This window comes from Bombina bombina, chromosome 2 (assembly GCF_027579735.1).
Source record: "Bombina bombina isolate aBomBom1 chromosome 2, aBomBom1.pri, whole genome shotgun sequence".
Taxonomy (NCBI): Eukaryota; Metazoa; Chordata; class Amphibia; order Anura; family Bombinatoridae; genus Bombina; species Bombina bombina.
Genome location: NC_069500.1, coordinates 677,996,492 through 678,015,418, shown reverse-complemented (window position 1 = coordinate 678,015,418; position 18,927 = coordinate 677,996,492). Strand labels below are relative to the sequence as shown.

Sequence of the window (18,927 nt, the reverse complement as noted above, 5' to 3'; positions counted from 1 at the left end):
ACCACATCATACCTCCTATATGCTGAGCTAATGAGTGACCTCCTTAATGACCAACACATGAGGATGTTTTATCTAGTCAAGGAGGTCTCTGCTGGTTTCCATTAAGAAGATGAACCAAAAATAACTAAAGCATCTGCAGAATTGACTTTCTTTTCATTCTCAAGCACAAGTTCACTTTAAGGAATACATATAAGTAATTCATTTGTTGTACTGATTTTTTTGTATGTTGTGCAATAAAAAGAGAAGTTCTAAATAGAATAACACAACACAGTAAAAAGTCCCAAAAATAATTTTATCTGGAAAACAATGTACAATTATTAATATTGCACTTTTTTATACAAGAAACCCTAATAAATATACAAAAAAGTTATACATACATAAAAACATTTTTAATAATAATAAAAATAATATGCTGTATCTTAGCAACACACAGTTTGCTCAAAGAACCCTTGGTAGAAAGTGTCTGTATGATGTGCATTTGTATTTACATAGAGCCTATAATGGCAGGAAATTGCAGTGGTCACATATACTGTATATAGATTTCGTTTGCAGATCTGTTTAATGTATAAAAACATCAGCAAATCTACAGTGCTGTACATCCCTACTGCTGGTGTGAAAAAGTACTGTCAGTGTATGGAGACAATCCAGTCAACCTCTGTGCATCCCTATTATTATTCTGTGCTTGTGCATTCATTGCTTTTTAAGTGCTAACAATTTGGTGAATAATCTGCGTTTACTCTTTGGGACCAAATGTACTGTGCCATGGCCTCTGTTACCAATGTTACTGTATAATGTGTGACACTAAACTAGCCAGGTGGGTATTGCTTGTTTCTAGCAAAACAAGTTTATAGAATGATGGTTAATTTCATAATTTCTGGGGTTTGTCTACAGAATTATATTCCTTAACCCTAGTATCTTCATCCAATCTTGTTTAAATTATGTTTTTTTCACTGTTGTGGCATTGAGGCCCATTTATCAAGCTCTGTACGGAGCTTGTGGGCCCGTGTTTCTGGCGAGTGTTCAGACTCACTAGAAACAGCTAAAGACTGCTGCTCCATAACCTGTCCACCTGCTCTGAGCAGGCAGATAGGAATCGCCACAATTCAACCCAATCGAGTATGATCGGGTTGATTGACACCTCCCTGCTGGCGGCCCATTGGTCGTGAGTCTGCAGGGGGCGGCGTTGCACCAGCAGCTCTTGTGCGCTGCTGGTGCAATGCTGAATACGGAGAGCGTATTGCTCTCCACATTCAGCAAGGTCTTGTGGACCTGATCCGCACTGTCGGATCAGATCTGCAAGACCTTTTATACATAGGCCCCATTGCCTCTGCTTACTCTATGATATCACTAAGGCTTGTGTGCATTTCAGCTGTTTCATACTGGACAATTCTTAAGTAACTGGACATTTTATGTAGATAATTATTATAATTTAGAATTGAAAACTACTCTTTGCTCCAAATCCTTACAGCATTTGGACCTCCATGGAAGTGAGCAATCTTCTGTAGTCACAAGTCATAAAAATAAAATAAACCACATTCAGTATACACCCAAGATAAAGTAAGAATACAAACCCCTACATACATTAACATTTCTTGCTTCATGGTTTAAAGCGGTGATGGCCAGCTTCCTAACACACAGGCCACAGATCAAGATTTTAGAAACCTGTATAGGGCTGCATATAAATCTATGGCTATTAAACACATACATAATAATATATTTCTTAAACCAATTCTCAGTGGCACTTGGCCAGATTTATGTAAGGTTGCAGGGTAACCTCTGTCTGCTGTGATCCCTTTCAGATAGTTATTTTCAGCTGTAGCCACTCCAACGCACACATTTTTAGTTATGCTTTTATTTTTCTGGAGCCACAAAAATATGTCTCACGTTTTTTAGTTTTACTTTTCCTGGGGCTGCAAAAACTAGTGTAGAGGGCCACATGTGGCCATGCCCTTCCTGATTTAAAGTACCAGTTTGTATACACTACTGAGTAAACTAGGGACAGTGATTATGACTGGTTGTGAGAAGAGGGCGTTTTCTGATATGATACCTAATCTCTAACACCGTAAAGAACAATATTCTATTTATAAATGCTTCCAACTCGCAGTTTACATTTTTTTGAGTGGAAAATAACCCTGTCTGTTAACTGAAATAAGTATCCCACTGCATTAAAATGTACAAGAAGCAAAGTGCTAAAATAATCACATGCATAGCTCTCATTTTGCTCCACTACAATGCCACTTGTCCTACGGATATGGGCTCCATTCTGGGCTTGCACACCTATGTTTTGTTTGTAAGTCACTCTCAAGCATCTTACTATAAAGTGCTTGTACTGAAAATAAAATGTGGTTAGCTAATGCTACAAACCAAATACATTGGCCTATGGGGCAGCTGATGACACGTGCTATATAAAAGGCAGATGATATATCTTCCGGAGGAAACAATGTTATCCAAACCATAGTACATAGTTATTCACTGCAGCACAGCATAAACCCTTGGCATCATCAGTTAAGGAGCAGTGTTCATACTTGTGCAAAAAAAAAAAAAAAAGTATTTTGGGGTCAACAGATACACTTTTCCTTTCCTGTTACTTTAAGCAATCCTATACTTTGTCTTGCATTTACATTTTTGCGGCTTTTAAAGTCCCAACTGTGCTTGTTGCTTAATTAATGGTCCCAGGAGACAATTCCTCTGTAGATCCATGTTCCACATTCTATTGTGGGAGTAACAAATTTGGGCAGCACAGTATAAGTTTATAGTAGAAAACTAATTGTCATTAACACCCAAATGCTAACTGTAGATATCAGTCATCACTTGATTTCACAATGATTTTCTGTGCCCCATAATATCCCTTTTTCCTGTATACTGCAGTAAGGCCAAGTCCTATGGTGCGCGGGCACAGCAAGGCTCATGACGCAACCAAGTGTCTTTTTCATCAGTGTTAAAGCCTTGTCACTAAGTACTAACCAAGTCCACCTTGTGACAAGCTCATCTGAGTAATGATGTCAGGCGTTTACTGCATTCTGTCTTCCAGCATCGATGGAAGAGAACCTTGTCAAGTCATTTACAAAGGCTGAACATCAAAAAAATAAATAAAGCCACAGGGACATCAGGCCTGTGAATATGCATTTTTCTTCCTTGCAAAAACGGAGGGAGCCTGCTCTATTAAACTTCAGGCTTTTCCACAAGTTCCACAACAACGTGACTTAAATTGTGAAAGTTGACATAATTTAAGTTGCTTCACCTTCTCACAGTATCTGGTTGTGTCTCTGCAGTCAACTATTGGGGAAAAATAAAGAAGACAAAAACATGACATCAGACAAATGAATGGTTTATGGAAAAACACTCACGAGTTAACTTCATAACTCCATTTTATATTTCCTGAGGGAAACGTAACTTTACAGCATCTGCTTACAATATGCTTATTTAACATGTAAATCTGTACGTTTGCTTTGTAGTCTTAAAACATACAGATGTAGAAAACTTTATTGTCCCTTTAAATGGAAAACATAATATTTCTAGTTATGAGATAAGTAACTGACTTGAGCAGGAAGTTAGTTTAAATCTTTTTTGTTTATTTATTTTTTGCATTGCAAACCTGTTTTTACTTCTGTATGCAAAGCCAATGTTCTCTTGGTATCCTTTGTTGAAGAGCATCCCTAGGTAGGATCAGGAGCTGGGAGCTAGTTGCTGCACATATATGCTTCTTGTCATTGCCTTACCAATTTGTTCAGCTAGCTCCCAGTAGTGCATTGCTGCTTCTTCAACAAACAATTCTAAGAGAATAAAGCAAATAAATAATAGAAGTGCATTGGAAAGATGTTTAAAAATGTCTGCTCTATCTGATCATGAAAGTAAAATTTGGGGTTTCATGTCCCTTTATGTTTACCCAGTCTTTTCATATCACTGGCCTTATCAGACTTCCCAGTTTTACCAGTAGCTATGCAACATTATGATTCACTAAAGTGTTGAAATATGAATGCTTGTTATTAAATTAAATGCACAGGATAGGAATGGGAGCTGGAGAGCTTGAGGCCTATGAAGAGGGTGGAGAGATATTTTAATGTTCCTTGGCCAAAACCACCAAAGTCACACTATAGGGATCTATTTCAATTTGTTTGAAGACCTATGGCTAATTTTTCTGAGGTTTTAATATTCTAAACAATGTATTTGAATGTGTATTAACATTTGTTTTAGAAAAAAGTATGCTTGTTGTATGCTGAAATGTAAAGATTATGTTTTATACGTGTGCAGTGTGTCCAGAGCTGTGGTAATGTTGCTTATTAAGCCTGTGAGCTCCTATTATATGAACCAGCTGTCTACTTCCTGTTAGTTTCAAAATCAAACTAAATAGCTTTATCTTAACTCTTTTTTTTTTTTTTAATGAAAAAATAAAAATACAAATATATTTTTGCAGGTTTAAAGGGACAAGAAAACCATTTTTTTTCTTTCATGATTTATATAGATAATACAATTTTAATCAACTTTCCAATTGGCTTCAATAATTTAATTTGCTACATTATTTTTGTATCCTTTTTTGAAGAAATAGTAATTCACTACTGAGAGCTAGCTGAAAGACAAAAGGCATATATGTGCAGCCACATATCAGCAGCTTCTTAGCCTACCTAGGTATACTTTTTTTAAAGGATACAAAGAGAACAAAACAAATTAGAAAATAGAAATAAATTGGAAAGTTATATAAAATAGTATGGTTTAAAAATATATTTAAATAATCAGTGATATCTTGTTACAAAATCTAAAAGGGGGCAATAAAGTCATCCAATTTTAAAAAAAGTTTCTAATTTACTTCCTTATGTGAGTCTGTGATTCACTGTTGGCTGTCACATGATACAAGGGGGCAGAGAAATGGAAGGGAATTTTGACATTTTCAGGAAAAATATACTGCTCATTTGAAGTTCAGAGTAAGTGTTAATGCACTGTCTTTTTATTATGAATTTTGGTTATGCAGTTTTACTGTATGTAATGATCCTTTCAATCTTTAATGTAATACTAATAAAAATGCCCAGTTATATAGTAAACACTCAATGCAAAAGATCCCTTGTATAGTGATAACAGTGCTAGAATGTATTACTTTCAGTAAGAACATGGTTTTGTAAAAAAAACTATTAAATAGTGACAATGTCCAACACTGTTTCCAGAGCTTATTGGTTGTGGTGAGTTACCTAACTTCTGTCAGCATATATTGTACAGCATAGATAAGTCTGTGCAAATGGTGGGGTAGTATTAGGCTTCTCTTTAAGGGTTACATAGTCTATGATTCAGAATTTTTCAATTGTAAAAAAACTGGATAAAAATATAAAACATCATTATACATTTAAGAAATAAATCTATTGCACTGATAAAGACCCTTTTAATAATACTTAAAATAAAAGTGTCTAATAAGCCACTTAAAAAAGCAAATTTTATGCCATTACCATTTTCACAGGGGGTGATGTTGCAACGTTGCCAGTTTGATGGGCGAGGTCTCCAGGAACATAAATGGTCCTGTACTTGTTTGCTGGTGCGGTGGTGAACACATTCAACTCGTCTAGACTGGAAACCGTAGTTGCCACATGTTGCTGTGCATAAAGTCCAAGGGGATACGCGCCAGTGTACACTGCAGACTTCTGACCAACAGTTCTGTGTACTGAGCGGTCTGTTGAAAAGAAAGAGTTGAACTTTCATGATCAGAACTATGGGATGAAGAATAAACTACTTGTATCTAAGATCAAGCGCAATATCACACCACAAAGATTATATTCTTTTGTATTCACCATTAAAACTAAGTATTCAGCTTGCATGTTTTTTTTTTATTTATTTATTGCTTTGCTTTGCTCTGTTAAGACCCATGATGGCTTAGGGCCCTCGAAGTTATGAGTACAAATAATTTATAATTACAGTTCTGTGCAGTGAGCAACTAGCATCCCTTCTCCCAAGACCAAAATATGTGCAGATGTAAAGGCTGGATGCTGGATAATTAGATAGGTTCTAGCTCACAAGGGTCACTTTAGGAATGGTTGGCACCTGCCTTTGTGCCACTTGGATATTCTTTATTTGTCATTTATCCATATAAGAACCATTCATAGATGGAGTTATATACAAAGTCATTTTGAAACTACTAAAATAAATATTTTATATAAGAAGGGTAGATTTAGATATGCAAATGATATAAAGCTATAAATCATTAGCTTGCCAAATGCTTAATTTAAACATACAATTATAATGGAGTTATGTCATTAATTTGCTGATCTATGCTTCCCATCAACTAGCTGCCTATCACTCCATACAAAAGATATTTAACAAAATGTAATTGCTTTGTTTGTGTTGAACCCCCAAACCATACAACAGTATCATAGTAAAGCCAATGTCAAAAGTGTCTTATACAATACCTTGGTAGGGCTTGACATTGTTCTGGGGATACAATGGTTCCTTCTCTGGTTTGGCAGTAGACTTGTCTGTGCTGTACAGCCATTCGTGGTCCAATGCATGGTCCATGACACTGTAATTAGAGAGACACAGGTAATGTAATACATTCTAACTTCATTACAGATTAATTAGAAAACACATGGCACACATGGCAAAGAGATGCAAGAACATGACTTGTGATATCCATCTGCTAAGACAACCAGGATGAACAATAAAAAGGGGTTGTCATCTTTATTGACCTGTCTTTGGATTGAAGAACTTTAGATAAAGATATGACACAAAGTTATAGCAGAAGAACCGTTTCAAGATTTAGAGAGAATTCATCGCTATTAATGCTTCAGATACTCCAAGAAAGCTGAGAAAAATGTGTAAGTAGGTACAAGCTAAACTGAATCATGGCAATAAATGTTGCTGGAGCTGACAGAATGTTGTGCAGAAGGAAAATGGAACACAAAAGTAGGATAAAGACCTGAAAGAAACAGGTCAATGGAGTAACTATATTGTTCTTAAAAATACAAGCCAGAAATCATGTCTCAGTTTAGGAATCATGACCAAAGCAAATAGGTACCCTCTGTATATTTTGCTATTTCATTGACAACATTTTAAAAAGTGCCATATAAATGTAGCAGTGCCAGAATAGTGCTGAAGCATGTAAGATCTGTTTACAATGGTAGCGTTTTCATATAGCAACATACCTACAATATTACCTCTCATTGCTACTTCACAACAGTTCCTTAGAAATGCAAATATAAAGTGGCTGAGAGTGGTACTATTGTGAAAATATTGAAATGTGATAATGCTAACATTATTTTAATTGATATTAAAATGTGTCATTATTTTATTTGTCTCATTTTTGAGATTACCAGCATTTATGTGAATTCATTCTTTTCCCAGACAGCAGGAAATCAACATTCTTTCTGGCAACTTGTTAACTGCATTATTTACTCACTCTATAGTTCTGTTGCCGCTGTAGAATTTATTTCCTTATGATTAATTTTGAAGAAAACCCGAGGTTACACAACTTGCTTTTTGGCCTCTCTAATGAGCATAAACCAAGCATAATTTTAAATCAAAAGCAAGAGGTGTTTCATGTCTCTAAGTATTAGGACCATGCTCGAGACGTTTAGAGTTATGCAACTTAACAGTTATGCATCAACGACCAAGAATTTAGCGCTAGCTAGTACTAGTCATAGGTTTGCCCCTGAGTTCCCCTCCTGCATGGTACTAATGGACTAAGTTGGATCATTATTTACCATAAGCCGATCAGCGTTTTTAAATTTAAAAGCAAATTCAATAATTTTATCAGTAAATCCCAAATGATGTAAGTTCAAAGAAATGCAACTCAACAGTATGTTCCCATCCATAAGATGACGAATACATTCCCCATATAATTAACAATTTCTAGGTTTATTTGCTTTGAGGGTTAAACAAGTTCATAGAAAATAATAAAAATCTGCTTTTGCAAAAAGTAAAAGGACCATTTTACATATTTTTTTATTAAAGGAATGTACACGCAAAACAGATGAGCTTACATATGTTTACATTATTACAATCAGGATTATGAAGAAAAAGTGATTTCAACTATCAGGGGAAGGATTCCGCCCATTCACTTTGACTGTTGGATAGCGTGAGACTTATAGCATTATTCACAATCTCAGAGGACACTGCAAATAAGCTACTTTGGTCATTGCTCTTTCGCAGGAATGTTACGGTAAACAAACAGAAGTAGATCAGCTTGTATTCATTATCTGCTGTATCTTTATCTCTTGGTAATGGTAAAACTGATCAAAAACAGGAGACGCTTTTTCATAAATTAGATCAGAGAAAGAAATAAGTATATATAAAGCATTTGGTGTTATGAGATACAAATGAAAACACTCACAAAACTGTATATTTATAGATTTAGTCAAACAGAATTTGTTGACAAATTTGAAGGTATACTTTAATATAAAAATAAAACATTTTGGGCCAGATTACAAGCTGGGGTTTATTTGACGCTCCCACTTGAGCTTTAACTTCGCTAGAAGTAAGCTTTTTGTATTATGAGTTGAAAGGAAACCTTTTTCGCTTGCGCAATAACCTGATGAGCATAAAAAGCCAAACTTACAATATTGATAATCCATTCCCCTATAGCAGTCAATGGAGCAAAAAAAGTGCTCCAGCACTCTATTTCCTTCTATGGCTTTGTCTATATCTATTGTTATTTTTGGTAGAATGCAAACATGCATAGGGATTATCTACTGGTGCATGCCTAGAAGCTGTAAACTCAGTTGAAATACAATGCCTGTGTCTAAACACTGATAACAGGGGTGGAGTTGGCTGCTCCAGGCAGCTTAGCTATGTTATTCATTTTTCTTATTTTTGAAAATTATTTTAAAATACTTGTCAGAAATGTTATTAATGCAAACTATTTTTAATTAATTAGCCCTTTTAGGATATGCACAGATCTCAACCTGTTTTATGTCCCTTTAAATGTGAAAAAGGCAGCAAAATTCTCTGTTTGTCGAATGAGTCCGGGCTGATTTTAAACTTAAAGTTGGTGGACAAGGTTTATGAACAGCAGTTTAAACTGGTGCTTCATAAATATTAGTTGCAGGCTCATATGAGCGAACCTGGAACTGATCGGGACCTTGGGATTTTGATCAATCTAGCCCTATATATTAACAATTGAGAGTAATATAACCAAGTCAGTCTCCATTAGTGTTTTATTACATGCTTCTTTACTTTCACCCCAAAATCATCTCCTTACCTGCCCCCAGGATGATGTGGTCCATTGAACACACAGCTGTCTACTGCAACTCTGGCTGTCTACTGGACGTTTGGCAGATAACGCACAGATGTCATTGGACACAGGGACAGAGTAGCCTGCAGCTGTCAATTTCTGACATGTGACACGACGATTCTGGACTCCACCACCACAACTTTGTGAGCAAGATGTCCACGATGTAACCATCCACCTAAAGTATAAAAAAATATCCAAAATGAAACTGATTTTCAGATTTATTAAATAAAACACAGCTCAATTATTCACGCAATGGGCACCTGCAATTTAACTGGCATCCAATACTTTCATCACACTCATTTTTGCATTGCTTGTAATTATAATGTGATGGTACATATTTATAGATTATATTAGATCTATGACACCAGTGGCTGCTGGATCCTAATGCACCATCTCACACACATGCTCTAGGGTCATTGTGTCATGATTGGTCTAGTCATGGTTGCCATGTGTCCAGCTTTTAACAATTGTGTGTGGTATTTCAACTTTCTGTACATTAATATGTAAACACAAAATGCTTAACTTACTGGGTCTGATCTCAGATCAGATATAGACATATGGCTGACAGGAGCTACAGGGAAATGTTGCCACAGCAGATTTCTGATCATAACACCACACATCACTTAAATGGACATTAAACACTAAATACATTTTAAAGGGACATGAAACCCAAATTATTTCATGATTTAGAAAGAGCATGCAATTTTAAACAACTTTCCAATTTACTTCCATTATCTAATTTACTTCATTCTCTTGATAAACTTTGTTGAAACGCATATCTAAATAGGCTCAGTAGCTGCTGATTGGTTGGCTGCACATAATTGCCTCGTGTGATTGGCTCACCTATGTGCATCGCTATTTCTTCAACAAATAATATCTAAAGAATAAAGCAAATTAGATAATATAAGTAAACTAGAATGTTGTTTAAAACTGTTTTTTTCAACTGAAACATGAAGTATTTCGGGTTTCATGTCCCTTGAAGCATAGTATTGAGGATATGCCCCACCTCCATCTAGTCATGGGTGCCGCCATGTTAAAATCTATCTTTCAATATATTCCAGAGCTGATGTGTTGGCTCGCGTACATCAACTACCCTTCAGATGCATGCAGTGTAACTTAGGTTCCATAATGGCAGCACTCATGCTGTTCACCTATTATATTTGTAGAGGACAGCTGTCAGACCTAGTTTTTACTAAGTGAAGAAGATTATCAAAGATGAGCTATAGGTTTTCACCCATGAACCTATCAAGATTTTTTTTTTACTAAAAATGGCAACAGCTTCAATAAGTTTGCTTCCCCATAAGGCCTTCATAGCATCTAGCACTTTAGACACTTCTTATATAAAGCAAAATAGCCACTGTTTGTAGTATATATCAGCTGTCCCTCTGTTATGTAATCTCAGAGGCATTTGAATGGCTCAGCTAAAGTCTAGGGGGGCGAATTATCAAGCTCCATAACTGAGGCTTCGGACATCAATCCGCCCAATCCTATATGATCGGGCTGATTGACATCCCCTGCTAGCGGCCAATTGGCCGCAAATCTGCAGTGGGCGGCATTGCACAAGCAGTTAACAAGAACTGCTTGCGAAATAATAAATGCCGACAGCGTATGCTGTCAGCATTTATCGATATGCGGCGGACATGATACGCTACATTGTATCATGTCCATCCGCACTTTAATAAATCAGCCCCTATATGTTATCTTTAGTAAACTGAGAATACAACAAAAAAAATTCCAGTGTTTTGCTTCGCATTGTACAAGTTTTCTATATCCTTTCACTGAATAAATTCTATACAAGATTTTATACATTTATAAACATAACTGTATTAAAGGGACTTTAAGATGCAAAAAGAAAATGCTGCAATGTGTTAGAACATTTTATAGTTCCACTATTGCTTGCTTGTAACTATGCTCTTAACCCTGCCAAAGGGCCTACACGCATTAGCACCAGGGCAGAAATGCACTAATGAAAAACTAGCTGAACAAGCCCAATGAGACTGTACAAGAGGCACATTTGCAAAGCCACCAATTATTGATGCATTGCTCCTTAGGGCCTTGCTAGCTATGTTTTTCAACAAACGATGTCAAGAGAATGAAACCAGTTTGATAATAGAAGTACACTGAAAAGCGCGTTAACATTCTATGCTGTATATGAACTATGAAAGCTTAAAGGACCAGTAAATACAGTAGATTTGCATAATTGACAAATGCATGATAAAAAGACAATGCAATAGCACTTAGGGGCCCATTTATGAAGCAGCGATTGCTGCTTATTCCATGTGAGCCTTCTGGCTCGCCGGAAACAGGATTTAAGAAGCAGCGGTCTTAAGACCGCTGCTGACTGCAATCATCCCGATCAGATATGATCGGGATAATTTAAACCCCCTGCTAGCGGCCGAATGGCCGCGAATGTGCAGGTTGTAGCATTGCACAAGCATTTCATCAGAAATTCTTGTGCAATGATAAATGCCTGACATTTGATAAAACGGCCCCTTAGTCTGAACTTCAAATGAGTAGTAGATTTTTTTCTGAGAAATGTCAAACTTATGTCTTTTTCCACTCCCCTTGCATCATGTGACAGCCATCAGCCAATCACAAATGCATATACGTATATTCTGTGAATTCTGGCACATGCTCAGTAGGAGCTGTTGACTCAAAAAGTGTACATATAAAAAGACTGTGCACATTGCATGTTTTATCTGAATCATGAAAGTTTAATTTTGACTTGAGTGTCTCTTTAAGTTTCTCTTCACTGTAACTTTAATCTGTTTTGGCACATGAATGAAAAAGCTAACACAACAGTGTAGTTAGGTCATATGTTCTAATATTTGTTAGCTTTTTATTAACTAACATAGAATTGTCCCAATTTTGTAAGACATCATTTGTGTCATCTGGGTGATATCAATAATGTATTCAGTACAGAGCAATTTTCAAATAACTACAATAAGCAAGAATTATATGTACATATGTTTCCATTTGTATGCAAATATTTAAGTATGGTTTTAGTTTACTTTTTGGATAAAATATGTATTTTAAATTGTTCTGTTTGTCCTTAATCTACATATTGTCTTTTAAAAAAGTTGAACTTTTAAACAGTTACGCCTAGATTTAGAGTTCTGCGGTAGCCGCCAAAAGCAGCGTTAAGGGGTCCTAACGCTGCTTTTTACCGCCCGCTGGTATTTAGAGTCAGCCAGGAAAGGGTCTAACGCTCACTTCCAAGCCGCGACTTTTCCATACCGCAGATCCCATTACGCCAATTGCGTATCCTATCTTTTCAATGGGATCTTCCTAACACCGGTATTTAGAGTCTTGGCTGAAGTGAGCAGTAGACCCTCTACCGACAAGACTCCAGCCGCAGAAAAAAGTCAGTAGTTAAGAGCTTTCTGGGCCAACGCCGGTTTATAAAGCTCTTAACTACTGTGCTATAAAGTACACTAACACCCATAAACTACCTATGTACCCCTAAACCGAGGTCCCCCCACATCGCCGCCACTATAATAAATATTTTTAACCCCTAATCTGCCGACCGCACACCGCCGCCACCTACATTATCCCTATGAACCCCTAATCTGCTGCCCCTAACATCGCCGATAACATCGCCGACACCTACATAATATTTATTTGCCCCTAATCTACCCCCCCAATGTCGCCACTACCTTACCTACACTTATTAACCCCTAATCTGCCGATCGGACCTCGCCGCTACTCTAATAAAGTTATTAACCCCTAAACCGCCGCACTCCCGCCTCGCAAACCCTATAATAAATAGTATTAACCCCTAATCTGCCCACCCAACGTCGCCACCACCTAACTTCAAGTATTAACCCCTAATCTGCCGACCGGACCTCGCCGCTACTCTAATAAATGTAGTAACCCCTAAAGCTAAGTCTAACCCTAACCCTAACACCCCCCTAAATTAAATATAATTTTAATCTAACGAAATAAATTAAATCTTATTAACTAAACTATTCCTATTTAAAGCTAAATACTTACCTGTAAAATAAACCCTAAACTAGCTACAATATAACAAATAATTATATTGTAGCTATTTTAGGATTTATATTTATTTTACAGGCAACTTTGTATTTATTTTAACTAGCTACAATAGCTATTAAATAGTTATTTACTATTTAATAGCTACCTAGTTAAAATAATTACAAAATTACCTGTAAAATAAATCCTAACCTAAGTTACAATTAAACCTAACACTACACTATCAATAAATAAATTAAATCAATTAACTACAAGTACCTACAATTACCTACAATTAAATAAACTAACCTAAATTACAAAAAAACCCCCACTAAATTACAAAAAATAAAAAAAATTACAAGAATTTTAAGCTAATTACACCTACTCTAAGCCCCCCAATAAAATAACAAAGCCCCCCCCAAATAAAAAAAATTCCCTACAATAATCTAAATTTAAAAAGTTAACAGCTCTATTACCTTACCAGCCCTTAAAAGGGCTTTTTGCGGGGCATGCCCCAAAGAAATCAGCTCTTTTGCCTGTAAAAAAAACTACAATACCACCCCCCAACATTACAACCCACCACCCACATACCCCTTCTCTAACCCAAACCCCCCTTAAATAAACCTATCACTAACCACCTGAAGATCTCCATACCTTGAGTCGTCTTCACCCAACCGGGCCGAAGTCTTCATCCGATGGACCAGAAGAGGACATCCAGACCAGCAGAAGTCTTCATCCTATCCGGGCAGAAGAGGACATTCGGACCGGTAGACATCTTCATCCAAGCGGCATCTTCTATCTTCATCCATCTGGTGCGGAGCGGAGCTATCTTCTTCCAGCCGACGCTGATCCATCCTTCTGCCACGACGCCTACTCGCCGAATGAAGGTTCCTTTAAATGACGTCATCCAAGATGGCGTCCCTCGAATTCCGATTGGCTGATTCTATCAGCCAATCGGAATTAAGGTAGGAAAAATCTGATTGGCTGATTCCGATTTTATCAGCCAATCGGAATTAAGGTAGGAAAAATCTTATTGGCTGATTGAATCAGCCAATCAGATTCAAGTTCAATCGGATTGGCTGATCCAATCAGCCAATCAGATTGAGCTCGCATTCTATTGGCTGATTGGAACAGCCAATAGAATGCAAACTCAATCTGATTGGCTGATTGGTGTAGTGTTAGGTTTAATTGTAACTTAGGTTAGGATTTATTTTACAGGTAATTTTGTAATTATTTTAACTAGGTAGCTATTAAATAGTAAATAACTATTTAATAGCTAATGTACCTAGTTAAAATAAATACAAAGTTGCCTGTAAAATAAATATAAATCCTAAAATAGCTATAATGTAACTATTAGTTATATTGTAGCTATCTTATGGTTTATTTTATAGGTAAGTATTTAGTTTTAAATAGGAAGACTTTAGTTAATAATATTTAATTTATTTCGTTAGATTAAAATTATATTTAATTTAGGGGGGTGTTAGGGATAGACTTAGCTTTAGGGGTTACTACATTTATTAGAGTAGCGGCGAGGTCCGGTCGGCAGATTAGGGGTTAATAAGTGTAGGTAAGGTAGCGGCGACGTTGGGGGGCAGATTAGGGGTTAATACCATTTATTATAGGGTTTGCAAGGCAGGAGTGCGGCGGTTTAGGGGTTAATACATTTATTATAGTGGCAGCGAGGGCCGGTTGGCAGATTAGGGGTTAATAAATGTAATATAGTAGCGGCGACGTTGGGGGGGACAAATTAGGGGTTAATAAATATTATGTAGGTGTCTGCGATGTTAGGGGCAGCAGATTAGGGGTACATAAGTATAATGTAGGTTGCGGCAGTGTCCGGAGCGGCAGATTAGGGGTTAATAGTATAATGCAGGTGTCAGCGATAGCGGGGGCGGCAGATTAGGGGTTAATAAGTGTAAGGTTAGGGGTGTTTAGACTCGGGGTACATGTTAGGGTGTTAGGTGCAGACTTAGAAACTGTTTCCCCATAGGAACCAATGGGGCTGCGTTAGAAGCTGAACGCTGCTTTTTTGCAGGTGTTAGGTTTTTTTTCAGCCCAAACTGCCCCATTGTTTCCTATGGGGGAATCGTGCACGAGCACGTTTTTCCAGCTAGCCGCTACCGTAAGCAACGCTGGTATTGAAAGTTGAAGTGGCGGTAAATATGCCTGTACGCTCACTTTTTGGAGCCTAACGCAGCCCTTCAGAGAACTCTAAATACCAGCGTTGTCTTAAGGGTGTGCTGGAAAAAAAGCAGCGTTAGCTACGTGGGTCTTTACCGACAAAACTCTAAATCTAGGAGTTAGTCAGCTGTTACCATATTTCATCAACTTCCCTTTAACACACACATGTGAGGGCTCTCGAAACTTTAATGTTTATGGTAAAATTCTGCTACCAAGATATATTTATTTCCCATTTCAACACTTCAGAATTTTACCAAAAATAGAATAATAAATATTCTACAGTGAATTTGTAGTTTACATTCATCATTGTTGAAAAAAAACAAAAACAAATAGAGACAAACATTTAACTATAGATAAACAATTATATATATAGTTGTATAAAGTAATATAAGGAGCATACAAGGGAATTATGAAGGTAGCAAATTATGAATTGACTGCTACCCCAATTTATATATATCAAAATATAACAAGCTTTTTTGTTATAGTTGTGTTTTGTCAGGGGTACTCATTACGGCTTGAGAAGTTAAATAGGGATGCGCGTATGTGTTAAAAGTGCAATTTGTTTGGTAGAACGAATAGTCCCATGTACATTTGTTTTGGACAACTGATGTTAAAGGGACAGTCAACACCCAATGTAACTTAAAGCCATGCCTTAGATCAGGAATAGAAGATGCATCTACATCGCATCACATGTCGATGAGCTCTAACGGTATTGGAGTAATCAAAGAAAATACATTGGTTTATTCCATGAAGATATGGCCACCAAACTCCTCCCCCTCCTCCTTTGTCCCCTTCTCTAATGTCTTAACATGCTCGTTAATTTTTCAAAGGCTGATGGTTCTGTTTTGATAATGCGCATTATCTTCTGCACGCTCGCAAACCGACCGAGGATTTCATTGCAATTGGAGGATTCAATTAAAAAGAAGGTCCATACGTAATAGTGGGGGGAGTTTGGCGGAAATATTTTCAAGGAATAAAACTATGTATTTTGGATTATTACTCCAATACAGTTAGCGCTCATCAACATCGATGCGGTGTAGCTGCATCTTCTATTCCAGATCTAAGGTATGCCCTTAAGTTACAGCGGGTGTTGACTGTCCCTTTAATAACAAAGAAAATCCATTAAAATCTGGAAATCGAACGTTATTCATGGTTTTTAAATGTTACTTTTGTTTTCAAATGTTCATAATTAGATTAAATATCCACATTTGAAATTTTGAATGTAAAATTTTACAAATACTATACAGAAGTTCAATAGTTCATGTGGTAGGGAATTTAGTAAATTGATACATAATAGATACAAATATATTAATTTGAATTTTTTTCAAATACTGTATTGCATAATTCAAATAGAATTATTAGAAAAAATTTAATTGAACATTACATTTAAAGATAGCATTAGCAATACTATTACATTAAACAAATGTTAGAATGTTGTACAAACATTTGTAATTCAAAACAAATGAATATGTTAAAATTGATTTCATTTTTCCAATGTTGCAAAACATTCACCCATCTCTAAACGTTAAGTCACCTCCATGTTATGTATAGGTGAAATGACAGGAATGTTGATTTTAGAATTATATCTTTTACAAAAAAGAGAAATATACATAAATATATGTTGCGCTTATTTCACATGAAACGTATTGTATGGAAATGTTTGATACACTTTTATAGCCAAAATCTAATATGACGAGCACAGCTGTATTGGCTATGTCCATATACTCCACCGACAAGGAAAACAGTTTATTGTGAATAAAGTCACACAAGTCAGATCATGAGAGCAGCTATAGCAATAAGTGCTGGACCAGCAACCTTGTATAATCCCACATGATTTAACTCTTTTCCTGTTGTGTTTAATTGCACGTGATGTTCATACCGTAACATAAATGCATATTAAGCCAAGGCTAAAATGTTTAGATTGAAATTAAAACAGGAAGTAGTGAACAGTCTATATTTTTCCCTAACCCATATTTTGTAAAATAGCCATTTCCAGAGAGGGGTATCATTATGTTAGTGTTATGGTTCAATTGTAGTACAATATTAATTATGTCAGCAATAAAAGACCAACATGTGTATGAACTTAACATTTTGACAATATATTTTTGTTCACTGTCTTACAGATTTGTGCAAACAGTTCTTGCAAGCAAAACAGCCACATAAATCCAGTTAAATCATTTTTCAATTTTACATAATGAGCTACATTACATGTGAAGCGCTATTGTAACGTTAAATAACAAGCCATTACAAGTGGCTGGTTAATGCTAATGTGAGCTCGCAGTAGTACTTTGCGGCTAATTGCAAATAGCCAGAGGTTAATTGCCCCCAAAATAAAGTATACAGTTCCTTTATTATAAAAAATATGAGCATCTTTTTTTTTTTTCTTTAATAATAACTGCAATAAAGCAGTTTTAAGGGGCTAAACTTGGTGGCTGTGGGGTGTTAGAAAAAAAAAAAAACGGCACAGAAAAGTGCCTTTACATTGAAGTCTATGGGTACTGTGTTTTTACTTGAAATATATATGTATATGCTTATATACATATATATTTATATGTTAATATGTGTATATACACCTATAAACACATACATATATATATATATGTATATAAGCATACATATATATTTTACATTTGCTTCCCAACTGTGCACAACTTACCTTCTACGCTGTGCTAGGTTCTTTGCCGTGTCTGATGGAATCAGAATGAGGCTCCCATTGGTGCTTATGGAAGCGCATTCTTACGAGGTTGCATTAACATTGTGCTTTACTTGTAATACCAGTGCACATTTTGCACTCCACTCCTAATCTAGGCCAATGTTTGTTAAAATAAGAATATATCACTATACTAACAAATTTACTGACTGGGACATTAAATGCCCTTTAGTCAATTTGCAGCATTATAAAAACCATAGTACAGATTTTGCTTCTTGGTCTCTCTAGAAAGAGTAGTTTTATCTCATTTTTTAAATGAGAAGGGTTTAAATGTACAACACTTATGTCCATCTCTAGCTGTGATTATAATTCTTGCTCTCTTGAAGGTTAGGTCAAGTTAGGACATGACTGCTGTATCACTTGTGTATATGTCTCCTGAACAAGGTTTTTTTTTATTGAACAATTTTAAAGCTGATGAACTCAAGAACAATAAATACAGATGAAACACCCATACTAAAGATGTATAGCTCATAGCACCACTCCTTGTTATGGCACATGCACTACTTGAGTACTTTTGGCACTGCAAGGATGGCAGATACATTTATCATTATTTTATATCAGCGGTTACGACAACCCTCATCATACACACAGCAGGGTCCCTGGCAAGCCAATGGACCTCCTGGCTTTTAATGTGCATTAGTGGTTTACACCCATCACTGCAAAGCCCAAAGTGCATTGAACTCATCATCTGCACAGTTTTGTAAGAAAACATACATTCCAGCTAATGCAGAATGGATTTATTATCACAAAAGGGATAAAAACACATAGGGCTAGATTACAAGTGGAGCGCTAATTAATGCTTCCACTCAAGCGTTACGTATGCTAGAAGTACGTTTTTTGCACACGTCGGGTTGCGCTC

The 18,927-nt window shown here is 36.3% G+C and overlaps 1 protein-coding gene across 1 annotated transcript in view; it reads right to left on the bottom strand.

The window, feature by feature from the left end:
- Positions 1-273: 273 nt before the first annotated feature.
- The window catches only part of LOC128649393 (ADAMTS-like protein 1), a 466,596-nt gene continuing 447,942 nt past the window's right edge, over positions 274-18,927 (bottom strand). Inside the window, exons 26-29 of the mRNA XM_053702643.1 lie at positions 9,173-9,380; positions 6,387-6,496; positions 5,433-5,653; positions 274-3,276 (exon numbers count right to left, since the gene is read on the bottom strand). Coding sequence (XP_053558618.1) covers positions 3,170-3,276; positions 5,433-5,653; positions 6,387-6,496; positions 9,173-9,380 — 646 coding nt within the window. The 3' untranslated portion in view covers positions 274-3,169. The remainder of the gene's footprint in view (positions 3,277-5,432; positions 5,654-6,386; positions 6,497-9,172; positions 9,381-18,927) is intronic.